A 19,520-nucleotide genomic window follows, 5' to 3' on the forward strand; every position below is an offset into this window, starting at 1 on the left:
GTAATTAAACCTGGTTAATTTGAACTTTGGATACTTTTCTTCCCTACCAGATGGAGGATATGACCCAAATGGGCTTCTTGTCCAAACACAAAGCCAAACCCCGCTAGGATCCCAGATTTGCAAGGGCCCTCAAAGATCATCCAGTCCACCCCCCTTTACAACCGTCATACATAACCACAGTAGAACTTAGCCACAGAAATTTTGGTCGTAAATCGAGGACTACATGTTGCTTTCAAGAAAAGCCAAAGAAACATTTTTTTAAAAAAATATTATTGTTAAAAAGAAATGTTTTAATCACAGAGCAAAATCCCATCTGCATCAAAGGAGCTTCAGAAAAAAAAATCAAAGAAGAGAGACAGGATATACAGGTGGCCCTCGACTTACGACAGTTCGTTTAGTGACCGAAATTACAACAGCACTGAAAAATGTGTTTTTTGACCATTTTTCACACTTAACGACTGTTGCAACATCCCCGTGGTCACGTGATCAAATGCCAATAGTTGCTGCAGCCAATCTCCATAGCACCGTGGGACCCAAAGCGATGGGAGGGACTCGGAAGGTGTTTCAAAAACAAAATCACACACAAACACACACATTCTACAGTTGTCATATCTCTACACTTTCTTCTATCTCTACGCTCTCGCTCACCAAAAAGGAGTCTCGCGAGGCTTGGAAGATGAAAGCGGTCTCCGCGTACAGCAGCTCTAAGCTTTCATATCTCTACGGCTCTGCTACCTGGAGACTTTTGCTACCTCTACCCGGAAGAGGACTCTCGCGAGGCTTGGGCGCGTCGATGGGCGGGCCGGCCACGGGTCTCGCGAGAGCGAGGCGGGCCTCGGGCCGTCCGCCATGGCCGGCGAGCAGCGAAGGGCGGGCCGGCTCCGCGGCGCCGAGGCTCGCACCAGCCTGGCCGCTTTCCTGCTGGGCGGCTCCGTGGTGGCCGCCGTGCCGCTGCTGCTCCGGGCCGGCTTCCAAGGCCGATCCGCGCTGGCGCTCCACGTAGCCGGCGCCAACGCCACGCTCCTCTTCGCCTGGGGCCGAGCGCCGGGCGGGATGTACCAGGTGAGGGGCGGGGCTCCGCCATTGGCTCGCAAGGGTCCCCGGGGGCGGGGCTTACTGGCTTTTTTTTTCCTTCTTCTCCTGAGCATGCGCAGAAGGTTCTTTCCACCCCACGCTTCGCGATCCGCCCAAAGGGGGGAATCGGAAGTGAAACCGGTGTGTGTGTTAATTTTGGCTTAGAGTGCAGGGAGAGCTGCATGGGGTTGTACTAGATGACCTCGGAGGTCCCTTTCAGACATTCCACTTTGGGATCTGCTTGTTAAACGCATTCCTGCACTAGGGAAGGTGGGGTTGGACTAGATGACCTCACAGATCCCTTCTGAAATGTTCTAGTCTAGGATTCTCTCTTATCTTTTGCGGATTCCCACACTGGGCAGAGTGGGTTGGACTAGATGACCTCATAGGTCCCTTCTAAATGTGGCCGTTTTTCACACAACTACTGTCAACGGGATCAAAATTCACAGACTTACCGACTGCTGCGTACTTACGACGGTCGCAGTGCCCCTGCGTCATGGGATCCCCTTCGGCGACTTGACCGGGGGAGCCGGGTTCACTTAACAACTTCCGTGATCCCCTTAACTGTGGCCGGAAAGGTCGTAAAATGGGGCAAAACCCACTTCCTGATGTACCTTAGCAGCAGAGGTTTCGGGCCCAGTGGTGGTCTTCAGAAGAGACCAAAGAAGCTAAAGCACCAAGTTTGGGGCATGTAGTTTTGACTTATCCCTCCCACCAGCTGCCCCAAGGAGCTCTCCCGGTGGCACAGCAGCCTGGCTCCCCTAACTAACCAGCCCTGTCGGCTTCTTTCTCACAGATCGCAATCCGGGCCTGTTTCCTGGGCTTTGCGTTCGGATGCGGCTTGCTGCTCAGCTTCAGACAGTCTTCCTGGAAACATTTTGGCTGGTAAGAACAACCATTATTTTCCCCCTGGGGTCTGTTCTGCCTCCCCTGCTGGGTGGCTTCGTAGGACAGGCTGAACTCAACCCTGATTTCTGCCTACAGTTCTTTTCTCAATAGTGCATCGCCTTGTTTGCCTCTCTTTTTGCAGGTACATGTGTTCGTTGTCCCTGTTCCATTATTCGGAATATCTGATCACGGCGGTCAACAACCCCCGTAGCTTGTCTCTGGATTCCTTCCTGCTCAACCACAGTTTTGAATATAACATGGCCGCTCTTTCCTCATGGATCGAGTTCACCGTGGAAAAATTCATTTTCCCAGGTTAATATTTGGATTTGTTTACCTACCTACATACCTACCTGGGGGGGGGCGAAAGCCCTAATAAGCAGGCATATACATAGAATGAAGGCTATTGCTAAGCACATTGGTTTGTGCTTAAATTGTAAGCCGCCCTGAGTCTTCGGAGAAGGGCGGGATATAAATGGGATTAAAATAAAAATAAATAAATACCTACCTACCTACCTACCATCTATCCCAACAAAATAACAAAATACTTTTCCATCTTGCAAAATCTGGAAGCAAAGTCCCTTCTCTGCCATTGTAACTTTAAATCTGTCGTAAGTCGAGGACTCCCTGCAGGCCCGTTTTTAACCTCCGCCTCTTGTTTTGCAGAAATGAAGCAGCTGGCTTGGCTGAGCTCAGCCGGGTTGGTAATGGTGGTCTTGGGCGACTGTCTGCGCAAGGCAGCCATGCTGACCGCTGGCTCGAATTTCAACCACATCGTCCAGAACGAGAAGTCGGAGAGCCACAGGCTGGTGACCCGGGGCGTCTACGGCTGGTGTCGGCACCCTTCGTACGTGGGGTGGTTTTCCTGGAGCATCGGAACTCAGGTAGGGCGAAAACGTTGCAAACAGTTGGGACCATAAGTTTAGTGATTTTTATTCCTTTTCTCTCCTTGGACCCACGGGACTCATTTCTTTTTTCCCACCTCCAGGTCCTTCTCTGCAACCCCATCTGCCTGGTGGGCTACACCCTGGTCTCCTGGCGTTTTTTCCGCGACAGGGTGGAAGAAGAAGAACGGGCCCTGATCCACTTTTTCGGAGAGGAATATTTGGCCTATAAGGAGAAGGTACCCAGTGGCCTCCCCTTTATCCGAGGCTTCAAAATCGAACTCTGAAATCTTATGTCGGCATCGGGGGCCACGTCCTGCCTCACCTTTCGCTAAGCCTGGGAAAATCCTTGGAGCACGTGCAGAGGGCTGAGAAAAGTTTAGAGGTTCTTTTAAAAAAACCCTACCTTTCTTAGAGGATTTACAGGGCTGCTTAGATTTCTCCAACCGAGCCATAAGTCTGATTTTCTTTTTTTTTTCTTTTTTTAAAGACAAAATTTGCCATTTGTCGCTTACAAGTTCAAATCCCAGTCCGGATCAAAAGAAAGCCGAGAAAAAAAATTCCCACAGACTATAATTTTTTCCCACGAAAATCATGCAGATTTGACTTTTTCCCGTTTGCCCTTCTAACAGCTGCTTAATGCCATTTGAAGCCTGATCTTAAAAATCTTTTGGGAAAAGTATAAATTACTTTTATAAGTTATAAAATTCTCATTTGACTTACAGCAGAAAAATTCTCTTTTTTTATCCTGTAATGGCCTGCAATTCTTTTGATTTCCCTCCCCTCCCAAAAAAAACCAAGAATTTTTTTGGGGAAAAAAGGAAGGTTTGGGGCTTTCCCCCCATCACTTATGCAAAACTTTGAAGACAAATCTGAAATACGTGTCGCTTTCCACACCTCCTGTTTCCTTCCTTATTTTTTTAAAACAATATTTTTTTCTATTACTTTGGCTTCTCCCCCCACCTTGGGAGAGCATTTGAACATTCCTTGCTGTTTCTGAAACCTCCGCTTCTCTTTTTCGGTTTTAATTTCATTAATTCATGAATTTCAACATTCGTTTCCGTAAAGGGCTGCGGCAAACGTGTTTTCTACCTTTGCACAAACATAAGTTGATCTTTCTCTTCCTGAAGCCTCTCCAGTGGCGAGCTTTTGTTCCGGTGGCAAACCAAAGATAAATTTATTACCTTTTTTCATTGTTCTGTTTGCTGTGGTGATAATCCGGAGAGGAATGGCAGCAGCTAAAAAACGCTGGGTGGGAGTTAAAAGCAAAAAATCTCATCTCCTGTAAGGAAGAAGATCAGGGCAGGCCTTGCCTTTACAAATCTTAATGCTTTAATCCAAAACATAAGGCTAATTTAATTTTAGCAGCAGGATCAGAGGTCCTTTAAGACCGGATCTTCCCCGCCGTGTCCACAGACGGTAAATTTTCTAAGCTGCAAAATTGCAATTTGAGTATCTTCCCATACTTAAGTTGCAAATTACAGCTAGTCTTTGACTTAAAGTAGTTCACTCAGTGACCGTTCAGAATTACAACAGCTTATGACCATTTTTCACACTTAATGGCGGTTGCAGCGTGATCGTGTGATCCAAATTCGAATTACTAACTGAACAGCTGCAGTGATTCGGTTAATAACTCTGGCAATAAAGGTCGTAAAATGGGGTAACATTCACTCAAGAAACATCTCACTTAGCAACATAAATTTTGAGCTCAGTTGTCATAAGTCTAGCAAGGCTAGGAAAAATTTGCCACCTCGGAAATGTTTTTCAGCGCCCGTAATAAATCGGCAATAAATTGACTAAAGAAGTTTTGTGATTTGCTGCAAAATTTGCATTAAGGAAAAATACCTGTTTCTCTGATCCAGTTCAAATTAAACAAAAAGGCGTTGAGCTTCTTTAGCTGGTTTTCTCGAAATGTCCCTTCGAACAACAAAATATTTTGTTGCAAAGAGAAAGCTTAGGGAACTATGGCAGATGCTAAGCACATAAAAATCTCCGATAGGTATCCTTTCCAGGGCAGGCTGATCGAAATTCATATTATTTCCTAAATCAAGGGACATTTCTGTGGATTTATGGCATTGGTGTCACCCTGCAGGTGTCAGACGCAGCTTTGAGACAATCCAGACTGATGGCTTTAATAATTTTGCGTGTAATTTTTTTTTAAAGACTTACAGCCTCAACCAGATAGATGCTTTTTTTTCCTTTTTCTTTCCCGAGGCTGATTAAAAGGGGAAGTTTTATTATTATTATTTTTTAAAAAGAGTAATAAAACCGATATTTTTTATGCCTACCCTCTCTGCCACCTGTTGACGGTACATTCCTTATCCTCTCCAGTAATCACAGTGACGATGATACTAATAATAATAAAAAATAGTGATACTTGATTGAAGAAAGAGACACTGTGAATTGGGGGGAGGCATTTATGGTGACCTGGTGCATTTTAAGGTCCTTTTAAACATGTTTTTGTGTGCCTCTCTCTTCTTTGTGTGGATTAAATCAGTGTTTGTCACGTTCAAGTGCTTTAAGAGTTGAGGTCCGTACATCTTAAAGCTGTTGAACTTGATAAACAGGAGATCCCCTCCAAAAAAAAAATCTCCTTAGGCTAAAAGTAATGGAATTGGGATGCCAGGCCTAGGGAACAGGGACTCACACAGAGGCACAACAGGCAATTTAACGCTGATTTTTAGTCTGGGAGAGGAAGACGTGACCATGTTCAAGCTTTAAGATGTGTGGACTTCAACTCCCAGAATCCCCCACCCAGCCCTGCCTTACCTGAGAACTTCTATCAAATAATTAATTTTTTTAACGCTTTGGTGAGGGTCGACAAAGCAGCATAAATTGGAGGCACTGTTCTGTAAAATTTGGGGTTCAAAGTTCCCGCAGGACTCTTTAATGCACATCCATCCACAACTCAAACAAGAAACAGCAGGCAATTTAGACATAAAGCTTCCAGAATTCACGCACAAAATATGCACCAGAGTGAAGATAGATAGATAGATAGTTAGATAGATAGATTGATTGATTTAGAATATACATATATATTAGAATTCACGTATATTCCATGCGTGAATTATAGAAGATATAAAAATTCCAAATTGAGGGAAATATATATTTTTCCAAAAGGGAGATTTTGCACCCTCATCTCAAGAGCAGCTGCGTCTCCAGATCTCCTTCCTTGGTTAGACCCAATGGGGGTCCTGTGGGGTCCGAGGGGGTCTCCGCCTGGATTTTCGATGCGTTTTTGAAGTCTTCGTTGTTTTTCGGTTGCGAGTCCTTGGCTGGGCCGAGTGCCTGCGTTTCTGCTTTCGGTGTCCACTCTTTGCCATTGCTACTGAGGAGAGGGGGGGAAAAAAGACACAGTCCTCAACTTACGGCAATTTCTTTAGTGACCGAAGTTAGAATGGGGCTGAAAAGGGGGACTTTTAAGCATTTTTCACACTTAATGACCGCTGCAGCGTCCGTGCGGTCACATGCTTGGCAACTGACTCATATTTACGACGGTCGCCGTGCCCTGTGGGGGTCACACGATTCCCCCTTTTGTGACAAAGTCCATGGGGAAGCCAGATTCGCTTAACAACCACGTTACTAACTTTAACCACTGCAGGGATTCACTTAACGGCCGTGGCAAGGAAGGCTGTAAAACGGGACGACACTCCCTTAAGAACTGCCTCTCTTAGCAATGGAAATTGTTGAGGACTCCCGGTGGAACAATAAGTTTCAATAAAGCATCAAGAGCAGGGGTCTTCAAACTCGGCCCTTTTATGACTTGTGAGGCTAAGGAATTCTGGAAGTCGAAGTCCACAAGTCATAAAAGGACCTCTGATCAAGAGGATTCCTCCAGTCGATCTATTACCTGGGCTGAGGCTGGGCCGTGGGGGGTCCGTCCTCGTAGATCTTGAGCGGGCTCTCCGTTTTCTCTTTCCAGTCCTGGAGCCTGCCAGGTGGAGACCCTCCGAGTGAGTCCCAGGGGGAATTCCCACCCGGCCGGAGAAGGCCCGGGAAGCGACCGAGGGAGGGAGGGATTGGCTTTGCCTGACGCCACGGATGTGAAGGGGGCCTCGCATTAATGGAGAATGAGGGGAGGGGGGATGAGAGAGGGAAGGAAAGAAGGCAGAAGGGAAAGTAGGGAGAAAGGAAGAAAGGAGAAGAATAGCTAAGCAAGAGGAAGGGAGGGAGGAAGGGAGGGAAGGAGAAAAGAGAAAGAAAGGTATGCAAGAGGGAGGGAGAAAGGAAAGAAAGGGAAGGGAAAGAAAAGGAGGGAGGGAGGGAGGGGTGGAGCTGGGGCAGACCATCAGCTCAGTCGATGGATTGACTGATTACACCTCACTCACACAGTGGCACTGCCAGTGAAGGAATCCTAGAATCCTAAGGTTGGAAGGGATCTGGGAGGTCATCTAGTCCAACCCCTGCCCTTATACCTTCTTGGAGAAGCGGCTGTCCAACCTTTCCTTGAAAGATCACCGAGAAGGCCATCAGAAGAGCCTTGGGGTGGGCTTCCTCCCCCCCTCCCCAGGATATCCCAAACCAACATCTCCTGCCTTGGGCTAGAAGACCTCCCGTGTCCAATGGGACCCTCCAGTCCCACCCGGCCCAGCCCAGGGGGCTGGCTGGCTTCCAACGGGTTGGCCCAAGGTCCTGCCTCTGGGGGCGGCCTTGGGGGTCCTCACCTGGGTTCCAGCCGCTCCTTGACCCTGGCGATGGAGCGGACGTAGGGGGCGATCTGCTTGGTGAGGGTGGTGAGGTAGCTGTTCTCCTGTCTCAGCTGCAGCAGGTCGTGGAGCTGGGCTAGCGAGAGAGGCGCCCTTGCAAGGTCGTCTTCCTTAAATCCAACCTTCCTTTTCCCCTCAGAACATGCCCCAACTCTGCACACGCTCAGAGGCAGAGGCCCAAAGACCCACCTTCATAAATCTCCTGTTCGTTGGCCACCCGCTGGTAAGTTTCCTCCCAGGTCTGCAAGGCGAGGAGGAGGAGGAGAAGAAGAGGAAGAGAACAAAAAAGGAAGAAAAATCAGGATGAGGTAATGAGTTTGAGAGTTGCCACTAAGAGAGAGGAGAGACGGGATTGATAGGTCTGCCAAAGACCGGGGAAATTTTGACCCAGCGGCAGGTGGGATCGAAGGAGGAAAAATATATTGGGGCGAGGAGGTGTGAATCAACCAAAAGAAGCCACAAAATCAGGGATCCCCTTCCGACCTCATGAGGACTATCGGCTTGTTTTTTTCCCCCTCCATTAAAAGAGAGAGGGACACCCGGGCTGATTTTTGTTGCAAGAGGTTTGCAGAACGGCTTACCTCTTCGAACTCGGTCCGCTTCATTTCCACAGTCGAATATTCGGAGGCGATTTGAACGTCCAGCTGGAGGGATTTTTGCAGGACTTCAGCCATGATCTCCGTCCTGATCAGGGAGTGGTGCTTGGTGAGGTCCCGATGGAGTTCCTGCACGTGGTCTTTTAAGCTCTGAATCTCGGTCTGTAGCGCCTGTAGAGAACGCGGAGCAAGGAAGGGGCAGGGGAAGCTTCGCCAAGCTTTTAATTCATTTTAATTTTATTTAATTTAAAATTCAGCGGGCCGAACCAGGCGCAGTCCTCCATCGCTGGAGGGTTTAGAGAAGAGAACCTTTTGAGCGGGGTGGGATAAGATCTCCTGTCTTAAGCAGGGGGGGTTGGACTAGATGACCTCCGAGGCCCCTTCCAGTTTTCTTGCGCTAGTCGTTCAGCGAAAGAAGCAAATAACATCCACGGAAGCGGGGTCCCCGGTTCCCCGTCCCACCGTCCTTACCCGATACATGTTCTCGTAGTTGCGACAGTGGTCAGTAAACGGGGTCTCCTTCCCCTCGGCCAAGAGGACTTTGGTGCTGATGTACCGGTGCATGGTGGCCTTCCTTACTGGCGACCCCGCCAGGGGCATTTTCTCGTGGGAAGACGGACAGCTGGCCACTGAGAGGGTCTTGGAGCAGGGACCCCCAGACATCCTAGGAGTCAGAATTTAAAAAAAGGGAGTCTGACTTGCAAAGGTCTGGAAACAAGCCACGGGACACTGCAGCCCTCATAGGCCCATGCCAAGCCTCTGACTTTTGACCACGTGACCGTGTGGGGAGTGCCGCTGCTACGGTTCTACGTGTGAAAAACAGTCCTAAGTGACTTGAACCGACTGCCTTAGCCAGTCACGAAGCTGAGACGATGCAGTCAGGTCCAGCTGTTGAGATGGGCTAAGTGACCTCGAGGGTGCCCACTGAACAGGAGACGTACATGTTGCTGTTGCTCATGCCGGGTCCTATGGTTCCTGTGGTACCCACCACCGACCGGCGTGGGGATAAGGGCAGCAGGGGCTCCAGACAGTGGGCAAACTCAGCCCGGTATTCGCTGTTGATCTGAAAGGGAGGGAGGGAGGGAGGGAGGAAAAACAGAGGGAAGGAGGGAGGGAGGGAGGATCACTAAGTGAATAGTCATAAGTCAGGTTTACACTGACCACCTTTGGGGATGTCTCTGTCAGATTTAAAGGCTGTGGATTTCCTTGTGGTCTCCTTTCCAAATATAACAATCTTTGGTCCCTTGAGATTTTGCCAGGCTAGACAGATGTCATAGATCGCTTAGGCATCATGTGGGTTTCTTTCCACTGGGTGTTTTTTTTTAAATTGGGGGGGGGGACAGCAAATCCTCCTTTCCAAATGAGCTAAAGATTTCACGGCTGCCTTGGCGGTTTTCGTGGGCTGTTCAGACATTTCAGTGGCGCCAGCTGTGAACTCTGTTTTGCTTTCCAAAGCATGCTGCTAGAACTCATGAAGGAAGCTGCTTTTGGTTCTGGCAGGGACCTCCCCCCCTCCCCTCCCCCCGTGGAAAAAGGGAAGCAGAAGCAAATCCGGATTGCTCCGATTTGTTTGCTTACCTCCTCTCTCGCCCAACTCAGGTATCCGGGTTTTATCTGGGGTAACCAGGTTTATCTCACCTTGCTAGTTTGCGACGGCCTCAAGCGGTGGGGTTGTTTGACAATCCTTTGCAAGCGCTCCATGAGTTGCTGCAATCGAAACCAGGGTAGCCTGGATCAACCGAGTTTGATCGGTGGCTTTGGGTTGTGAGAATGAAATCATAGAATTGTAATCGTAAAATCGTCACTAGGACTAACGGAGGAAATGATTTCTTTCTCTTTTTCTGTCTTACATTCTTACTCTTATTTTTTTCCTTCTCTTCTCTTTTTCCTCCCCCTTTTCCCTTCTCTTCTGCCCCTTCTAGTTTTTCTCTTTCTCCCTTCATGTTTTTAGCTTGCGTTCTTTCTTTCTTTATTAAAATCTCTATGCTGCATCAAGGCAGCAATGGATGGCCTATTATTGCTTCTCTTTTCCATTGGCACTTTTAGTAAAATTATTATGAGAACTAAAAAGACGAGAGAGAGACGAGGAAAGGTAGGAGAACAGCCCCGTTTCTGTCTGTCCTGCTTAGTGACCGTTTCTAAAGCTGTCAATCCAAATCCAAGGGGACCTTTCCTGCTCGAACCGAATCTGCCTCCATCCACCGGAGCTCCTGAGACGCGTGCAGAGTACATTTTGCCACTCAAGCATCTCAGAGCCCTGGGTTCAGCCCTCTCTCTGGCAGCTCCCGGGAAGGGAAATTTTGGGGGGGGTCCCCGACTTACGTAGCCCAAATCCAGAAATTCTGCTTTGTTGGCTGAACTAAGAAACGCCGAGCAGGTCACCAGGTGCACCTCAAATGGAAAAACAGGCGCCGTTTTGCACAAAAATTGGACTTAAAGGGGTTTGCAAAGGGGGGAAGATGCAGGCGGGGCTTCATTCCTTTAATATCTCGGGCTGGGGGGGAAACAGAACCGGCTAAATCTGTCCTTACCTGCAGGGTGGGCAGCAACGAAGCCAGGTGAGCAAGTTGTCCTCTAAAAGCTCTTTCCTTTTCTTCGTATTGGCTAGAAATGAGGTAAAAAAGCCATTTTTCCGGCTGTTTTGGGTTGTTAAACGAATCCCCGGCTTCCCCACTGACTCTGATTGTTGGAAAGTCGCAAAAGCGAACCCCGTGATGCCCGTGGGATGCTGCGACCGTCATAAATACGAGTCGGTTGCTCAGCGTCCAAATTTCGATCACGGAAAACACCCCGGGGATGCTGCAACGGTCGTGTGAAAAACGGTCCTAACTGGCTTTTTTTCACGGTTAACTTTGAGCGGTCGCTAAGCCGACCGTCCTACGTCCAGGGCTGCCCGTATGCAGGTCGCGGTCCGGTTCTGCCCAGGGCCAAACCTTTACCTCTCCAGAGCTTTCAGGAGCGTCTTCTTCTTTTCGGCCAGTTTCTCCTAGGCAGAAGGGAAGGGAAAGGAGGACTTGGGCAGGACTGCCAGCCCTGCAGTGTGGGCCACAGCTGGGCCCGGCCCGGTCCGGCTCACCTGCATGCTGCCGAAGAGGGCGTTGATGGCCGTCTCCTCCTCCTCCGCGCTGTTCCGGACCTCCTCGATCATGGCCTTGAGCAAGACAATGGCCTCCCGGGTGGACGTCTGCAGCTCCTTCACCGCCTGCCACGGACAAGCAGCCACGTGGGACACGGATGCCTTCCAGAGCCCTTGGCTGCCCGGAGCCGTGCCCGGATCTTTGCCGGGAGCCAGGCAGGACGTTGGCGAAGAAAAGCCGTTTTCACCCCCCCGGAGGCGTTTCCTCTCCTTCCCATTTACCATCACAGCCTGGTCCAGTTTCTCGCACCCTCGCATGTAAGCCGTCTCGATATCGACACAGTGAGCTCGGCTTTCCCTGGAGAACACAATAAAAAAAATGGAATTATTGTGCTTTTTAGGTGTTTTTTTTTTGGGAGGGATGCTGCTGCTTGGTGGTCGTTCTCTCTCTCTTAACGTCTCTCTTTCAAAGATTTTTTTAAAAACTCTGAATATCAAGTGTCGGGTAGTTTCCCTGGTTAAGTATACGCCATCGTGGCTTACAACTAAGATGGCAAAATTGCAGTCGTAAGTCGAGGATTCCCTGTACTTGTTGCTAAACGATCCAAAATGATGGGGGAGAGACCCTTTGTTTTTTAATTAGAAGAATAACACAATTGAAGGGACCTTGGAGGTCTTTTAATCCAAGTACCTACTCAAGTAGGAGACCCCATAGCATTTCAGGCTGCCATTAAAAAATAAATTATTAAATTAATTAGTATAGTATAGTATAGTATAGTATAGTATAGTATAGTATAGTATAGTATAGTATAGTAAATTAATTCAAATTAAATTCAAATTAAAAGCCCTTAAAATGCCTTTGACAGAGGTTGATTTTGAAAAATCGCCAACTTACACAGGCATGTCCCGGAAACAGTTAATGCAAAGCATGGATTTTTTCTCCGTGGAGAACATGATGTACAATTCCTCATGGAGGGCTGGAAAAAGAGAGAAAATAAACAGCATGATTTATCATTCAGGGAAGAATTTCATGCTTTCAAACAGAGTCTCAAATGAATTCTCACTTTGGTTGTGAGTTCAAGTGAAAACTCTGATTTTGCAGATCATAGATGGAGGACGTGGCAAGCAAAATGTGAAGAAAAAAAATGAACAAAATAAGAATGAATTATAACTTATAACTATTCCTGCCCTGGGCAGGCAGGGGGCTGGACTACAGGACCTCTAAAGTTCCCTTCCAGAACTATTTGTCCATGGTTCTACGATTCTACAATTTTACGATTCTGATTCTAAAATTCTACGATTCTACGATTTTATAATTATGTGACTCTTTTTTGCTGTACGCTTCCTGCAAAGAAGTCAGGCTTGGCCAGTTTGGTGGTGAGGGTCAAGGAACCTGCATGAGAACACATAGCCTCTGAGCACGTACGGCATTTCTTATGGACCTCCTTTGCCCGTTTGCTCAGCGAGACGATCTCGTGGCGGGAGAACATCCTGGCCTTGTGAGTCTCTTCCCGGCACTTGGCACACAGCGGCTGGCTGCAGGTGTTGCAGAAGTACATGGTGTCCAGCTCCTGCAGAAACAGCAACGGGAGGGGATGATGGGTGTCGGAGGGGAGGAGAAAGCCGAGGAGGAGGAAGAGAGACGGGTGTGGTCAGGAAAGGGGGCTGGGAAGGGGCAAACGTGGCTCCTGGGTTTAATTAGAGAAGGTGTGCTCTATGGGAGACTCGCTACTGCTGCTAAGGTAGACTGCTCCGGCCCAGGGATGCTCTATTGCCATGCCTCTCAAGTTTAGCAATTGGAAGATGGGTGGACTTCAGTTCCCAGAGTTCCTCAGGCAGTATGCCTAGAGGGTCGGCCTAGATGACCCTCAAGGACCCCTCCTCACCCACCGCTCTGTGATCCTGTAAGCTGGTGGGCGAAAACCCCTTATTCCTGCAAATGCTTCTGGATGGGACGTGCCCAACCTGGTTCAGAGGCTGGATAGCATCTTGGCTTACCTGCTTTGTGCTTTGCAGGTCACAATTCGCACACACGACATCTTCATAGTCTCCAGAGCTGTCCACCAGGAATTTGAGCAGCTGGTCTTCGGGAGGGAGCCCGTTCCCCTTCACGACGGACTGGTGGCTGCAAGAAAGACTAACCTGGCCTGTCCTTTCTCAAAAGTAAGGTCTTTTTTAGCTCAAAGCGGCTTATTTGCTGCTAACTGACAAACCATGATTGAAAACCATGATTAAATCCAGAGTTTGTGGGTGCGCCATCAGCGGAGAGACTTCAAGAAGAGACTGGACAATTAGAGCTCTCTAATTGAGTTTGGAGCAACCCTCCCTCTCTCCCTGCCTTTGGTTCCTCAGTGGAAACCATGAGGTCTAGAAACTTTGCCAAAATGTAGAAGGCGGGATCCTAAAGCGGGAAGGGGTCCCTGCAGGTCATCTAGTCCAACCCCCCCGACCGGTAAGGCCGCCACAAAGCCAGGGAGGCCATCCTTACCCGCAGAGGGGGCAGGCCAGGCGGCCGTCGATGGCTCTTCCCCGCAGGCAGCTGGCGCAGAAGTTGTGGTAGCAGTCCAGCAGGCAGGGCTGCTTGTACTGCTCCCGGCACAGGAAGCACACCAGCGGGTGGCAGTTGGCGTTGTCAAGCTCGTACAGGTTTTCCAGCGGGGCGAAGATCCCACCGGACATCTGGAAATCAGGAGGAGATGGCCGGAGGGGCTGAAGGGCTGCCCTGGCTGGCCGCAGAGACCTGTGTCACCCTGAAGTCTGCAGATTTATTTTATTTGGTTCATTTCACAGTCATCAGGATGTTCAGACTTTATTTTATCATTTCTAGTTCAGTTTAGTGTATAGTTTAGTTTGGTTTATAGTTCAGTTTATATTAGTTTATGTGCCCAAAATAACCACCGGAGGGCACTCTTTTCATGCACTGGGCTACAGATGGTCTTAGAAGCCCCTTTCTGGTCGCTACGCTCAAAATAACCACCAGAGAGCACTGTTTTAATGCCCTGTGCTATATAGATGGTCTTAGAACGCCCTTTCTGGCCGCTACGCCAAAAATAACCACCGGAGGGCACTCTTTTCATGCACTGGGCTATAGATGGTCTTAGAAGCCCCTTTCTGGTTGCTACGCTCAAAATAACCACCAGAGAGCACTGTTTTAATGCCCTGTGCTATATAGATGGTCTTAGAACGCCCTTTCTGGCCTCTATGCCCAATTTAACCACAGGAGGGCACTGTTTCATTCCCTGTGCTATATGTGGTCTTTGTAGTCTCTTTTCAGTCCACGTACCCATGGGCTATAGATGGTCTTAGAAGGCTCTTTCAGGCCGCTGTGCCCAATATAAACAAAGGAGGGCACTCTTTTTATGCCCCGTGCTTTATATGGTCTTTGTAGTCCCTTTCAGTCCACCATGACCAAAATAACCACAGGAGGGCACTGTTTCATGCCCTGTGTTTTATATGGTCTTTGTAGTCCCTTTCAGTCCACCATGACCAAAATAACCACAGGAGGGCACTGTTTCATGCCCTGTGTTTTATATGGTCTTTGTAGTCTCTTTCAGACCACCGTGCCCAAAATAACCACCGGACGGCACTGTTTTAATGCCCTGTGCTGTATATAGTCTTACAAGGCCCTTTCTGGCCGCTACCCCCAAAACAAACACAGGAGGGCACTCTTTTTCTGCCCTGTGCTAAATAGATGGTCTTTGTAGTCCCGTTCAGGCTATTATGTATAAAATTACCACAGGGGTGCATCCTTTTCATACCGTGTCCTTTATATTGTCTTTGTAGTCCCTTTCAATCCACTGCCCAAAATAACCACAGGAGGGCACTCTTTTCATATCCTGTGCTATATATGGTCTTTGTAGTCCCTTTCACTCCACTGTGCACAAAATAACCACAGGAGGGCACTGTTTTCATACACTGGGATATAGATGGTCTTAGAAGGCCCTTTCTGGTTGCTACGCCCAGAATAACCACCGGAGGGCACTCTTTTCATGCCCTGTGCTATTCATGGTCTTAGAAGCCCCTTTCTGGTCGCTACACCCAAATTAACCACATGATGGCACTGTTTTCCTGCTGTGTGCTATATAGATGGTCTTTGTAGTGCGTTTCAGGCTGGTATTTGTAAAATAACCACAGGGGTGCATCTTTTTCATACCCTGTGCGTTATATGGTCTTTGTAGTCCCCTTCAGTCCACTATGCCCAAAATAACAAATAGGAGGGCACTGTTTCATTCCCTGTGCTATATATGGTCTTTGTAGTCCCTTTCACTCCACCGTGCCATGGGCTATAGATATATAGCCCAGTGCATGAAAACAGTGCCCTCCTTTGGTTATTTTGTGCACAGTGGACTGAAAGGGACTACAAAGACCATATATAGCACAGGATATGAAAAGAGTACCCTCTTGTGGTTATTTTGGGCACAGTGGACTGAAAGGGACTACAAAGACAATATAAAGGACAGGGTATGAAAAGGATGCACCCCTGTGGTAATATTATACATAGCCTGAACGGGACTGCAAAGACCATCTATATAGCACAGGGCATAGAAAGAGTGCCCTCCTGTGGTTATTTTGGGCACAGTGGAGTGAAAGTGACTACAGAGACAATATAAAGCATAGGATGCACCCCTTTGTTTATTTTACACATAACAGCCTGAAACGCACTACAAAGACCATCTACCGTATATAGCACACGGCAGGAAAACAGTGCCCTCCTGTGGTTATTTTGGGCCCAGCATCCTGAAAGGGAGTAGTAAGACCATCTATAGCACAGGGCATAAAAAGAATGTCCTCCTGTGGTTATTTTGGGCACAGTGGACTGAAAAGGACTACAAAGCCCATATATAGCGCAGGATATGAAAAGAGTGCTCTCCTCTGGTTGTTTGGGACACAGCGGCCTGAAAGTGACTACAAAGATCATGTATAGCCCAGGGCATGAAAAGAGTGCCCTCTTGTGGTTATTTTGGGCATACCGGTCCAAAAGTGACTACAAAGACCATGTATAGCCCAGGGCAGGAAAAGAGTTTCCTCCAGTGATTATTTTGAGCGTAGTGGCCAGAAAGGGACTACAAAGGCCATATATAAAACAGGGCATGAAGCAATGCCCACCTGTGGTTGTTTTGGACATAGTGGCCTCAAAGGGATTACAAAGACCATAAATAGCACAGGGTATGAAACAGTGCCCTCTTGTGGTTATTTTGGGCATAGTGGACTGATAGGAACTACAAAGACCATATATATCACAGGCAATGAAACAGTGCCCTCCGGTGGTAATTTGGGGCACAGGGGACTGAAAGGGACTACAAAGACCATATAAAGCACAGGGCATAAAAAGAATGCCCTCCTGTGTTTATATTGAGCACAGCGGCCTGAAAGAGGCTTCTAAGACCATCTATAGCCCAGGGCACAGTGGACTGAAAGGGACTACAAAGACCATATATTGCAGAGGGAATGAAACAGTGCCCTCCTGTGGTTATTTTGGGCATAGTGACCTGAAAGCAACTACAAAGACCATATATAGCACAGGGCATGAAACAGTGCTCTCCTATGGTTGTTTTGGGTACAGTGGACTGATAGGGACTACAAAAACCATGTAAAGCACGGGGCATAAAAAGAGTGCCCTCCTGTGTTTATATTGAGCACAGCGGCCTGAAAGGGGCATCTAAGACCATCTATAGACCATCTATAGGGCACACTGGACTGAAAGGGACTACAAAGACCATATATAGCACAGGGCATGAAACGGTGCCCTCCTGTGGTTATTTTGGGCACAGTGGACTGAATGGGACTTAAAAGACTATATAAAGCACAGGGTATGAAAATGATGCACTCCTGTGGTTATTTTACACATAACAGCCTGTAACACACTATAAAGACCATCTATATAGTACATGGCAGGAAAACAGTGCCCTCCAGTGGTTATTTGGGGTGTAGCAACCAGAAAGGGGCTTCTAAGACCATAAATAGCACAGGGCATGAAAAGAGTGCCCTCCGGTGGTTATTTTGGGCGTAGCGGCCAGAAAGGGATTCCAATGGCCATATATAACACAGGGCATGAAACAGTGCCCTCCTGTGGTTATTTTGGGCCCAGCAGCCTGAAAGGGGCAACCAAGACCATCTATAGCACAGGGCATGAAAAGAGTGCCCTCTTGTGGTTATTTTGGGCACAGTGGACTGAAAAGGACTACAAAGACCATATATAGCATAGGACATGAAAAGAGTGCTCTCCTGTGGTTATTTTGGGCACAGTGGACTGAAATGGACTACAAAGACCATGTATAGCCCAGGGCATGAAAAGAGTGCCCTCCTGTGGTTATTTTGGGCATAGTGGCCTGAAAGGGGCCTCTAAGACCATATGTAGCAAAGGGCAGGAAAACAATGCCCTCCAGTGGTTATTTTGGGTGTAGCGACCAGAAAGGGACTACAAAGACCAGATATAACACAGCACATAAAGCCGTGCCCTCCTGTGGTTATTTTGGGCACAGCGGCCTGAAAGTGACTACAAAGACCATGTATACCCCAGGGCATGAAAAGAGTGCCCTCCTGTGGTTATATTGGGCATAGTGGCCTGAAAGGGACTACAAAGACCTTGTATAGCACACGGCATGAAAACAGTGCCCTCCGGTGGTTATTTTGGGCGCAGCGACCAGAAAGGCATGTCTAAGACCATATATAGCCCTGGGCCTGAAAAGAGTGCCCTGGTGTGGTTATTTTTGGCATAGCAGCCAGAAAGGGACTACAAAGACCATATATAACACAGGGCACGAAAAGAGTGCCCTCCGGTGGTTATGTTTGGCATAGCGGCTAGAAAGGGCCTTCTAAGACCATATGTAGCTCACGGCATGAAAAGAGTGCCCTCCTGTGGTTATTTTGGGCGTAGCGGTCTGAAAGTGACTTTTATACCATCTATAGCAGGGGTGTCAAACTCAATTTCACCGAGGGCCACATCAGCATTGCGGTTGCCCTCAGGGGGCCGGGTGGGTATGGCCAGGGTGGGCGTGGCCTACTGGGTGGGCGTGGCTAGAGTGCGTATGGCCTACTGGGTGGGCGTGGCCAGCTCTACATCGTTGGCATCAAGGGTGCCTATGGGGGCCTGGGCAGGAGTGGAACAGATCTGGGGGTCTCTGGCAGAAGGAGGGTCTCTGGGCCAGGGCCAAGGCAGTGGGGGCCGTTCCCTCACTGTTTCCAGGATGGCTTTGCGGGCCGCATGAAACCACTTCGCGGGCCGGATCTGGCCCCCGGGCCTTGTGTTTGACATGTCTGATCTATAGTGACCATTTTGCAGCTCCGTTGTAGTCGTACGTTAAGGACTAGCTGTAATAGGAAGGAAGGAAGGAAGGAAGGAAGGAAGGAAGGAAGGAAGGAAGGAAGGAAGGAAGGAAGGAAGGAAGGAAGGAAGACAATGGAGGGAGGGAGGGAGAGTAGTGGGAGAAGGAGGAAGAGAGGAAGAAAGAAAAGAGGGAGGGGGAAGGAAGGAAGGAAGGAATGAGAGGAGGGAGGGAGGGAGGAAGCAAGACAAAATGAAGGGAGGGAGGGGGAGGTGATAGAAGGAGGGAAATAAGGGAGGGAGGGAGGGAGGGAGAAAAATAGACAAAATGAAGAGAGGGAGGGGGAGGGAATAGAAGGGGGAAGGGAGGAAAAAAGAAAAGAGGGATCGAAAGAGCGAGGGAAGGAAGGAAGGAAAGATCCTCTTATGTTTGCAATTTTAGCTGTGCAAAACCTAAAAAAAGGGTTCAGAAATCTTTTCCCCCCTCCCGGCCCCCATCCCCTCCTTTTCTCCCCTTTTGGCCTCTACCCAACACAGTTGCTGCCTCGAGCTATTTATAAAAATAAAGGCCGGATAAAAATGCCCTAATCTAATCTCAGCCGAGGCCCACCAAGGCCGGCGTGCAGGGCAAAAAGCCGGATGGGCTCCTGGGCACTAGGAAAATCGTCACCGTCGCTTACTTTTGATTTCGGCTTTTCGGCTTCCTTTCCCTCCTTTGGTCCAGGAGATTCCCCACTTCTGTTCAAAAGCTCTGCGTCTTGCAGCTGGCCAGCCCAGGGCTAAAATGACAAACAAACATCTCTTCAAGGAGTTAGGGGTTAAACAAGCAAACAAACGATAAATTCTACTGGCTAAATCCTTCTGGGACAACGTGAATTTCCTCCCTAGGAGAAGAGACCCCCCCTCCTGAATCTAAAAATTAAAATCAAGGCAGTTGAGGCAGGGTCTCGCAGAGGGGCAGGAGGCAGCCTCCCAAATGGATTGAGAAGGCGGGGGTGTTTCTTCCCCCCCTCGCAGGGGCTCCCAAACCGCGTT

The 19,520-nt window shown here is 48.6% G+C and overlaps 2 protein-coding genes across 3 annotated transcripts; one reads left to right on the forward strand and one right to left on the reverse strand.

Annotated features, from left to right (window-relative positions):
* Positions 1 to 709: 709 nt before the first annotated feature.
* Positions 710 to 10,595, forward strand: ICMT (isoprenylcysteine carboxyl methyltransferase). Of its 2 annotated transcripts, XM_083375843.1 has the most exons (7): positions 710 to 1,062; positions 1,871 to 1,959; positions 2,105 to 2,274; positions 2,626 to 2,843; positions 2,948 to 3,082; positions 7,689 to 7,772; positions 10,097 to 10,595. In XM_083375843.1, the coding sequence occupies exons 1-7, from the start codon at positions 850 to 852 to the stop codon at positions 10,469 to 10,471; spliced, it is 1,284 nt and encodes a 427-aa protein (XP_083231969.1). In that variant the 5' UTR covers positions 710 to 849; the 3' UTR covers positions 10,472 to 10,595. The 2 variants fall into 2 exon arrangements, with proteins under 2 accessions (XP_083231969.1, XP_083231970.1); XM_083375844.1 differs by lacking the exons at positions 7,689 to 7,772; positions 10,097 to 10,595 and having other exon boundaries at positions 733 to 1,062; positions 2,948 to 5,130.
* On the reverse strand, positions 5,830 to 19,327 carry RNF207 (ring finger protein 207). Its single transcript, XM_083375851.1, has 17 exons — positions 19,166 to 19,327; positions 13,710 to 13,900; positions 13,220 to 13,346; positions 12,648 to 12,792; positions 12,117 to 12,198; positions 11,222 to 11,579; positions 11,085 to 11,131; positions 10,677 to 10,749; positions 10,468 to 10,536; positions 9,784 to 9,852; positions 9,087 to 9,208; positions 8,617 to 8,809; positions 8,131 to 8,316; positions 7,739 to 7,790; positions 7,508 to 7,625; positions 6,694 to 6,774; positions 5,830 to 6,168 (listed from the first exon to the last, which is right to left on the reverse strand). The coding sequence occupies exons 2-17, from the start codon at positions 13,898 to 13,900 to the stop codon at positions 5,979 to 5,981; spliced, it is 2,103 nt and encodes a 700-aa protein (XP_083231977.1). The 5' UTR covers positions 19,166 to 19,327; the 3' UTR covers positions 5,830 to 5,978.
* Between the last annotated feature and the right edge of the window lie 193 nt (positions 19,328 to 19,520).

The sequence above is a fragment of the Vipera ursinii genome (assembly GCF_947247035.1).
Source record: "Vipera ursinii genome assembly, chromosome: 17".
Taxonomy (NCBI): Eukaryota; Metazoa; Chordata; class Lepidosauria; order Squamata; family Viperidae; genus Vipera; species Vipera ursinii.

Excerpts from the sequence above, each read along its gene's own strand:
- ICMT (XM_083375843.1), top strand. The coding sequence starts at position 850 with ATGGCCGGCGAGCAGCGAAGGGCGGGCCGGCTCCGCGGCGCCGAGGCT. Across the intron at positions 1,063-1,870 it reads CGCCGGGCGGGATGTACCAG|ATCGCAATCCGGGCCTGTTT; the intron begins GTGAGGGGCGGG and ends TCTTTCTCACAG. Across the intron at positions 2,844-2,947 it reads CCTGGAGCATCGGAACTCAG|GTCCTTCTCTGCAACCCCAT; the intron begins GTAGGGCGAAAA and ends TCCCACCTCCAG.
- RNF207 (XM_083375851.1), bottom strand. The coding sequence starts at position 13,900 with ATGTCCGGTGGGATCTTCGCCCCGCTGGAAAACCTGTACGAGCTTGAC. Across the intron at positions 9,853-10,467 it reads AATTTCTGGATTTGGGCTAC|CAACTCATGGAGCGCTTGCA; the intron begins GTAAGTCGGGGA and ends TTTCGATTGCAG. Across the intron at positions 8,810-9,086 it reads GGCATGAGCAACAGCAACAT|GATGTCTGGGGGTCCCTGCT; the intron begins GTACGTCTCCTG and ends TCTGACTCCTAG.